The 9,128-nt window shown below is 41.8% G+C and overlaps 2 protein-coding genes across 3 annotated transcripts; both read right to left on the reverse strand.

Annotated features, from left to right (window-relative positions):
* Positions 1 to 1,774: 1,774 nt before the first annotated feature.
* LOC118403367 (dehydrogenase/reductase SDR family member 1-like) lies at positions 1,775 to 3,568 on the reverse strand. 2 transcript variants are annotated; one of them, XR_004829644.1, is made up of 4 exons: positions 3,159 to 3,568; positions 2,716 to 2,788; positions 2,523 to 2,603; positions 1,775 to 2,111 (listed from the first exon to the last, which is right to left on the reverse strand). XR_004829644.1 is itself a non-coding variant. In XM_035802068.1 (3 exons), exons 1-3 carry the CDS (start codon positions 2,867 to 2,869, stop codon positions 1,975 to 1,977), a joined length of 372 nt encoding a protein of 123 aa, XP_035657961.1. In that variant the 5' UTR covers positions 2,870 to 2,945; the 3' UTR covers positions 1,775 to 1,974. The 2 variants fall into 2 exon arrangements, 1 of the variants encoding a protein (XP_035657961.1); XM_035802068.1 differs by lacking the exon at positions 3,159 to 3,568 and having other exon boundaries at positions 2,716 to 2,945.
* Positions 3,569 to 3,657: 89 nt separating this feature from the next.
* LOC118403548 (dehydrogenase/reductase SDR family member 1-like) lies at positions 3,658 to 6,678 on the reverse strand. Its single transcript, XM_035802282.1, has 6 exons — positions 6,420 to 6,678; positions 5,686 to 5,741; positions 5,243 to 5,386; positions 4,303 to 4,388; positions 3,992 to 4,124; positions 3,658 to 3,714 (listed from the first exon to the last, which is right to left on the reverse strand). Exons 1-6 carry the CDS (start codon positions 6,529 to 6,531, stop codon positions 3,658 to 3,660), a joined length of 588 nt encoding a protein of 195 aa, XP_035658175.1. The 5' UTR covers positions 6,532 to 6,678.
* Positions 6,679 to 9,128: the final 2,450 nt, after the last annotated feature.

The following is a 9,128-nucleotide window of genomic DNA, read 5'->3' on the forward strand; positions in this document are numbered from 1 at the left end:
TGTAAAAGTACTTACCTTTATTTCAATCTTAAAAATTCTTCTCCACCAGAAAGTCACAAGGTTGAACTTGAGAAATAATTGCAAAGAAAACAGGGGGTTGGGACCTCATTTCCGGATCTGCGCATAACGTGCAGTTTACCTACCCGCCTGTTTTTTATTTATGTTTTAAATAATTTTTTTTACCGGGCAAATTTTGATCATAAATGTCGAGATTTCTGCTATAAGGACTGAAGCATGTATCTTGACCTTTGGCATGCTTTGAACTCAGTCAGCCTGATGATCTCTCCCTCAGTAACGCCAACAAAACTGGTGAACTGAAGAAATTTTGACCAAAATAGAAAGCTCAGACCCTACCTGTTCTTTTTAACCAACAAAGTCTCCAGGTTGGGCAAAAATATCCAAGGAAAAGAAGGATTTTCAAAGGTTTTAAGTTGGAACACTTTAGCTTTACTGTGCAGCGCAACTCGGACTTCAGCATGGTGTCCTTAAACCAGGGTCAAGGACGCTATATGCTGATGCCAGAGTGGCATTGGTCCAACACACCAGGCTTATACAAGACGACATTTGAACTAAGATGACCTACGTTTTGTCTAGAAAGTCTGCGGCCACTACGTACTTTTACCGAAACAGAATATTCCATAAACTGTATGATCGTATAGAATTATTGAGTATGTAACGTTTTATGCATGCGGAGCAACGGACAGTGAACTTCAATCTTCTGATACAGACAATGTCTAATTTTGAAGAGGTTAAAAATTAAAGGGTCTCTGATGACCTTTGGACCACTCACGGTCAAGCAGGCTTCTCACGGTGTCGGGTCGTTCGGAGCGCTGATTGGTTATCAGCCATAACTGCTAGGAACTGTCCCACTCACTCACATTGATTCACAAACACAGTTGATAGAATACTGGCTTAGATTACAAGGTCTCCCAAATAAAAGACTTGTGAAGAAAGCATATAACACTTCTGTTGAGTCACAACAAGACATGTTATGTAGACATGGTTTCCAAAATGTTTGGCTTAACCCTGCCGTTACTGACAACCATTGGGAAATATATTCAAGAACCGTCTGATAGACACGTTTCTCTCTCATTGGAGACAAGAAATAAAAAAGTCTTAACATAATACTCAGCACTTATATTGCAAAATCCCAAAAAAAATTCCGTTACGAAAAATATCTCTTTTCCGTTCAAAACAAATTCTTTGGAAATAAGTAAACGAAAGGATTAGAGCTCACACCCTACAAATAGAAAAGGGCCGACACTACAACACACCAGCCAATGAGAGACTGTGTCCCACATGCCATAATGGTGTTGAAAACGAATTCCACTTTACAATTGATTATCCGACCTACAAAGAAGACCGTCAAAAGTGATTACAATCTATTGTATGTAAGTCCGATGCTGTACTACCACGTGACAAGGCAGAGATATTCAATGTTATTATTATACATGTCCTGTTCATTTACCTACATAGGACAATTCATTGACAATTCCTTGAAAAAAACAGGTAATGCTATATGCCCTCGTTGAACCGTGATGGTGGCAGGTTTCGCCTTCCCGCCATTTATGATTCGCTGCTACCTGACGTCATCCGACGACTTCCGGATTAGTCAGCGAATCATTTCATCTGAAGAAGGTCGAAGTGCTCGACCGAAAATTTATGGCGAGTCCCTTCTTTGTGTTGGAACAAAGTTTAAACTTTTGCAATATGGAATTTACCAACACAGATGAGCTTTCATTCAGGTAATGCTATATTGACATATTAGTGTTTCATTAGATTATTAACATTCGTCAGAACGTAGTTCAAGTATAGACATATTCTTTTACCCATTAGTTTTTCCTCTTTTTGCTTGCGCTCACATCAGTTTGTGGTGTACAGTCTTACACAGAAGATGATATCAACAACATCGAGTCATTGTGGTCTAACGTTGCCGACCAGATCTGTAATGTACAGTTACTGTTTCTACACGAGTTACAGTATGTGGTAGTATGCAGAAAGCATCCAGCCGGGGATCTTGACAGAAGCTGGTATCCAGGCAGCCAGCATGGAGTAGCCTAGCATCGACAGTCTGTCTCTTAGCCGGCGGACATAGTCTGGGGGAGACCGGCCTGCAAATATAGCGTATCATTGGTGTGTACGCCAGTTTGTAGTGTTGGTTCTGTGACATTCTAAACAGTAAGCAAGAGGACAACATGAAAATGAGAGCTGGGTGCAGAACTGACTTCTAGTTATATCCACTCCCCGCAGCGTCATAATTCATTGTACCATATCGTTATTAACTGCAGTACCATGGTGCATCGTTGGGAGCAGTACTAGCGTCTATGTGTTCCTCATATAAAAATGATGGTTTGGAACATTGCATTGGTACATACATGTATATGCAGAATTAACGGCTTCTAGGTCATCATCTTCCGAACTCGTAATTATTACTAGATTATTGCTAGTCCGAGAATCGTCACTAGATATCATTACCCAAATCACCCAGTAAACTTTTCTTAAAGAAGAGTTGATAGCCCTACCATCAATGTCTTTAAAGCCGTACTCATCTGCAAGGTCTCCAGTGGTGAAAATTCTTCCCGTCTTCTTCATGATGTCGGGGTCTGAAATAAAGTTATACCTCTTAACTTATGATACAGCAGACGGCCATCAAACAAATGAATGATCGACGTGTATCAAAGTGGTTGTACTTAGTTTATGTACCAGTGAGCTTACCTGCGGCCAGAGAAACGATGCCTCTCCCTGAGAACTCTGTACTCTCTGAGTTCGACACATATCTGTCCTTAAACTTCAAGGAGATAGATATGTTAGTAATTGTCTGATATGAGCTCTTTATGTTATTTTTCATTCCCCTATGATCCTTCCCCATGTTTTTCTGGTATGGAGTTCAAATAGCCCTCTCAGCAGGTTCTATGAGTCGGGCCTTTTTCACAGCCACAAGAAACATGTTGGCTCAAAACGGTCATCATTCTAAGTCACTATGACTCTGGATGGGAAGTATTACAATCAGCTCAGAAAAATGTGCACTATCGATATTGTTTGATCTGAACGAGTTTGATTTGAATTCGTTGTACATACATGTACTGGGTCTTTATATACAATCAATTCCTGGAACAAAAAATATGCGAGACTAGCTTAAAGACTAGCTTTCATTTTACCGCCGACTGAAGTGATGTTTTAGGCTGACAGTTTTCTGCCCATTCCGTGAAGATTTCTGTCCGCGTAGCGCCCGGCCACAGGGACAGGAAAGCCACGTTATACTCTCTCAACTCTTGCGCACAGTCCGATGCTATACGGTCCGCCTGTATGAAATAAATGTAACATTTGTAACAGCCCCCTTCAAGTTAAGCAATCCACTACTATGAGTAGTTGAAACGATTGGAGTCGTATGGCGTAAACGGCTCAGAGATTAGTAACTTCAATGCAGTGCCGCATTGTCCTCGTATGTCTTAAAGCAAATTAAGAAGAACAATTGATGTTTTTGTAATACATGCACAAGAAAACAAAAGCAGCCATTTTTGTGCCAGATACGCCTCTGATGAACATGCATGTACAGCCCTTCTCGCCACGTGAGCGTGATCAGCCGTCAGCCAATCAGATGCGCTAACTCTTGCTACTGGAGGAAAACTTAACAGCCAATCACGTCGCTGGTAACCGTTAAAAGGCAACGTGGTTGGCTGATCGCTTTCCCTCCAACATCAGGCGGACGAGCATCTGATTGGTTTATGGATGGTCAGCGATAACGCACCGGGATGGGCCAATGCTTGACATATACAAAAGGTGGGTCTTGCATAGTCTCCAAGCAGACCCATCGGTGCCTTAGAGATAATATATCAAAGCTGGCAAAGAGTATAGCCGGCCAAAGGGAGATAGCCGGCTAAGGGAGTCAAACGGGTGCCGCTATACTAAGTCCCTGGCCAGCTTTGATACTATTTCTAAGGCACCGTTGGGTCTGCTTGGAGACTAGGTCTTGCAGGAGTGGATATCTTACCGCTGCCTTGCCGACACAATAGCACGGGTTCAGACCATACGTGAGCCCTCCCTCGGAGGAAATGTTGACGATGAGCCCCTTCCGAGCCGGTACCATCAGCCGGGCAGCGTGTACAGCGCAGATGTAAACACCTCTGGGAAAACACACGGAACTTCACTACACAGCTTAACCAGTCACCAGATTGTTTGATATTGTTCATTCTTACTGAGCTTAGTCTTTCTGTTTGTTTTATGTCTCAATGCTGCTTTAATGCTGTTTACTTTATAGTGCTCTATTTATTGAGAAGAGGGAATTGTCAGCAGATATTATACCTTATTCCTACGCTGTTGGTTTGGTTCCAAGTTTCCAAAGGCTCGTCCCAAAAACTCGTCGGCTCCTCGATATGATCTATGCAAGCCTGCATTAAACAATAACAGAAACTGGTCATTGCATTGTTCAACCGATGAGCAACCAGAAGTTTATTGGTATTATTTGAAAATCTTGGAGATCACTGAAAGACCACTGAGATCATTGGAAGATCACATCTTAGAAATCACTGAAACATCACCAAAAGACTAAGACTAAATGATTCTGGAGAGCCCACTAGAAATACTAATTTCGGCGATAAGATATTGCCGTGCCAGAAGCAGACGTCCTCCCCTGACAGTTTGTAGTTTGTATCTTGGTAATAGGGCCCTCAAACTGAAACCGAATCAACAGGAATCAAGCAGAACCAGCCGAACTGCTGAAGAAATTGCAAAATTTGTGCCACATTCGGGCGGGAATTCCAAATAGATATTTGTGTTCATTCTTGTGGCCGGCCGGTTGTCCATCGAATGAGATCACAATGTTTCGAAAAATGTTAGAATGACTTAGAATACGGCCGCACTGTAGTTAGAATACACTTTTAATGCCGTTTTGTATTTCTCCACCTCAAATACACAGCGAAAGTTTTGATCATGACAACATCATTCGGGACGGGCATAAGGATAGACAGAAAATATCTGGAATTCAGTAAGAATTTTTAGAATATATAGTATTACGAATTCCCAGGAATACACAAAGAATTCTGCTCAGATGGCATTCCGGCCCATATATGTTCTGATTCTCGTGTGAAGGGACCTTGAGGGAGTTACGAGGTATACATATAGTTTGATGAAAGACCGAATTGAGACGTCTTTTATATATATATATATATATATATATATATATATATATATATATATATATATATATTTAAACAATGACTTAAATAATGCAGGTGGGACTTACCGGAGCGGCGCTGTACGCGTTGTTCACCAGGATGTCCAGGCGCCCATGTTGTTCCCTCGCCACCCTGTCAAACAGGTCTTTGACCTCGTCGTCTTTCTCGTGATCACACTGGACGGGAATGGCGCGCCCTCCTCTTTTCTTTATCTGAAAGTTAACCAAACAAAAGGTCACATCCTTCCAAACCACCCTTGTAATCATTTTTTCCTTAGATTTTTGACAGCAAGGTATCATGTCTAAAGTGACCACCTGCCTACAGTGACCGTTTTCGTCAAGTCCATTGGCGGTTACTATAGAGTAACGATTTAGGCTCTCCCAACATCTGCTTTGAGATGAACCTAGTATTAACGTCTTACTTGTACCTAATCATATACGTGGTGTTTTTGTATTCAATTGATAAATCAATAACACAACTTTAAATTGTTTTTGATGGATAAATTCCGTACCTCCTCCACACAGTCTGTGAGTGACGTACCCCGGCCGTTGGGCAGCAGCGTCCGACCTGGAACAAGTAGTCGTGTACTAGTCTCTACCAGACTCTGATAGAAATAGGGGGCTTTGGCTTAGTTAGGAATGAAAGCCTAGTAGAAGTAAACTGACCGGCCGGCGGATAGCTGCAAAAGAGAGACTGAATTCCCATGGCAACTTAGTTGTCCCTATTTGGCCAAATTCTTCTCTTTTTTTGTCATCCAGCCGACACGTCTGCCTGGAGACTTGTCGAGAATCATATGTATGGAAAGGGTCCAGGAACAATCGCTCATTGGTTCATTTAGCCAGATTGTATCATTATTGTGTAGAGGTAGATCTGAACATATGAGTTCACGGTGTGTGATTCATACAGCTTTTAAGGACTATATGCATGTAGTTGGTTAAACTGTGCACTGCACTGTCTTTATTGAAACCAAGGGTTAAGAACATCAGAGATTAATGGTCCTTAACGAAAAATTTAATGTCATATTCACGAACCATAAATTTTACTCATTGATATACACATAAGATCATGCCCTTTACCCGTATGACTGTCACAATATATATATCTCGAGACATCAAAATGCCATATATGCTCTAAGTGGTGTCAACACCATTCTTGAAGTTGCCACATTTCCATTGTTGCACTGAAACTTCAATTTCTGATTGATATTCACGTTTATTAACATGTGCTACATGAAATTTAGGTCACCTGTAATGTACACTGTGGCTCCGGCCTCCGCAAGTTGTAGAGCGATGCCTTTACCGATCCCTCGGGACGCCCCTGTTACTATGGCAACCTTACCGACAAGCGCCCGGTCCATTCTTGTCAACCGTACGTGGAAGTGCGGATAACCGATGATAGAATTGGAGGGAGACAAACGACAAAGATGATTCTGTGTCTGTGCTGTACAGCTGCTATTTTGGCCGCCCTTATGCAAATATTGTTATACATTAACTAAGATGACCTACTTTTTGTTTAGAACATGGCACTAAGTACTTTTACTCATATCGGGTATGTCATATACTGTATCTTTTAGAATTACTGAGTATCTAACGTTTTCGTGTGATGAGGAGCAACGGACTGCTAAGTTGTTAATCCTCTGGTGCAGATAATGTCTAATGTCGAAGTGGTAAAAAAAGACAGATCGAGACTGACCGTTTGACCGCTCACGGTGGTCAAACAGGTTTCTTTGGTCGGTCGCTCGGAGCGCTGATTGGTTGAAAGCTATTCTCCAAGCAGAGGTTGGGTCGGGGGATAGTCGTTGTCCCGGGAGGGGGCGGTAAGAAATCCCAGCCACTACTATTCCCCCGACCCAACCTCTGCTTGAAGAATACTAGTAGTTAAGAGCTAGAGCATAGGGGCTCACAACTGCTGGGAACTATCTCCCGTATCAAAATCGTTCCTACAGGCCAAAACTGTGTCCACGAGCCAAAAAATGTATGTAATATCATCTCTGCCATAATACCCCCACATGAGAAACAATACACTACTCTTAAGTGATTAAAAGAGACGTGACAATGTAGTATCATTAATTCTGAGGTATATACACTTCAGATATTTATGTGTTCAAGACAATCTTGTTAAGGCCTCTATTGTACTTTTTATGTGGCGGTATTATGGCACCCTGTGGAATTATAGGAGGACAGAAACCGCTGCTTTAAAATTCTCAACGGAAGCTTGAACAAATGACTAAACATACACAATATGGTATAGCACATTATGGATAGTCAATTTTCTTCACATCTTCTATGCCATTATAATTGATTTTGGCATTCTACGACATTAGTAGTGTTTTCCAATCCTTTTTTGTGGTAATTTTCTGCAAAATTTTGCAGCTGCAATTTACGATATAGCAGAGAACCTTTCTTTAAACGGACGAAATGATGCAAGCGCGGATGTCATCCTAAGCTATTAGAGCATGTGAAAAGGGTTCGTCCTATGGGCTGCAGTGTTATTACACCTTGCAAGGGGACGCTAATGCATGGTCTTGTACTGAAACTAGTGGAGAAGGGCTGCATGCATGCAATGGAACGCCTACGGGAAAGCAATGGTGATTATATGCTTCGCTTTGCAGTTCGAAAAAACATTCCAGGCAATTATTACGGCCGGTCGAAAGTAGGCTTCAGTTTAATAAGGTTGCTACAAAGCCGGGTCACTTCCAGGATGTGATGATGATATGACGAAGAAGAAGACGTCCAGGATACGAGTTTCCTCAACATGCAGTGTGCAAGAGGACAACTATATAGACCTTCTTTAGCCACTTCAGTGTATTTTGAGGCAAAGATGTGTACTTTTTCGTTTGGCAGAGTTCATTTCAAAAGGTCAAACATCTATGGGCGCTCAATTCTAAACAGTTCAATTCAAACAGCGTACCTTAGTAGAGAAAATTATGTCTTCACTGCAGTTGTTTTCGAGAGAAACCTTTATTCAATAACCAGATGAGATTTGTATATACTGTCTCAAAATGATAACATTATTTTCATGAAATTTGGGTGACAACTCCTTCAGACACAACAGGTGGACTTGGACCATTTGCACGCTGAGCCATGGTGACCGTTTTCTTAAATGTTTGAACAAAGCTCCTATTGTACAACATGTATAATTACTTCATTGTTCCATCTCTTCTTTGTGCTGAAATGGTATAAAGCGCACAAGAGGGAAAAATTCACAATTAGCCCATCAATCTTGAATGGTAATAAGCATTGTATTAGGTGCTGAGCAACATCCACACGTCCCTTAACAACATTAATCCCTGAACAACATCCACCCCTGGTGCAGAATAACATTCACACAAACAGCCTGTTCCTAAATAACATTCAGACAAAACCCCTGTTCCTGAATCCATCCCTATCCCTGATGCTGAACAACATCCACACAAACACCCCTCTCCAAGAATCCATCCCTGTCCCTGAAAAACATCCACACACCCATCCCTGGTGCTCAATAACATTCACAAGCACACACTGTCCCCGAATCCATCCCTGTCACTGAACAACATTCACACATCCATCCCTAAGCAATACATCTATACCTGTCCCCGGTGAATAACAACGTTCACGCATCCATCCATGTCCTTGGTCCTAAACACCATTCGCACATCCCTCTCTGTCCTTGGTTCTAAACATCCCTCCCTGTCAATAAAAATTCACACATCCCTCCCGTCAATAAACAACATCCACACATCCCTCCTTACTGTCCTTGGTACTGAACAACATTCACACATCCATTCCTACTGTCCTTGGTGCTGAACAACATTCACACATCCATCCCAACTGTCCTTGGTGCTGAACAACATTCACACATCCATCCCTACTGTCCTTGGTGCTGAACAACATTCACACATCCATCCCAACTGTCATTGGTACTGAACAACATTCACACATCCATCCTTACTGTCCTTGGTACTGAACAACATTC

The sequence above is a fragment of the Branchiostoma floridae genome, chromosome 16, assembly GCF_000003815.2.
Source record: "Branchiostoma floridae strain S238N-H82 chromosome 16, Bfl_VNyyK, whole genome shotgun sequence".
Taxonomy (NCBI): Eukaryota; Metazoa; Chordata; class Leptocardii; order Amphioxiformes; family Branchiostomatidae; genus Branchiostoma; species Branchiostoma floridae.

Bases quoted from the DNA above. Each gene is read 5' to 3' on its own strand.
- LOC118403367 (XM_035802068.1), bottom strand. From the start codon at position 2,869: ATGGGGAAGGATCATAGGGGAATGAAAAATAACATAAAGAGCTCATAT. The intron at 2,604-2,715 runs GTAAGCTCACTG...ACTTTATTTCAG, and splicing joins CATCGTTTCTCTGGCCGCAG to ACCCCGACATCATGAAGAAG. The intron at 2,112-2,522 runs GTAGGGCTATCA...CTATATTTGCAG, and splicing joins CGGCTTTAAAGACATTGATG to GCCGGTCTCCCCCAGACTAT.
- LOC118403548 (XM_035802282.1), bottom strand. From the start codon at position 6,531: ATGGACCGGGCGCTTGTCGGTAAGGTTGCCATAGTAACAGGGGCGTCC. The intron at 5,387-5,685 runs GTACGGAATTTA...GTTAACTTTCAG, and splicing joins TCACAGACTGTGTGGAGGAG to ATAAAGAAAAGAGGAGGGCG. The intron at 4,389-5,242 runs GTAAGTCCCACC...TGTTTAATGCAG, and splicing joins ACGCGTACAGCGCCGCTCCG to GCTTGCATAGATCATATCGA.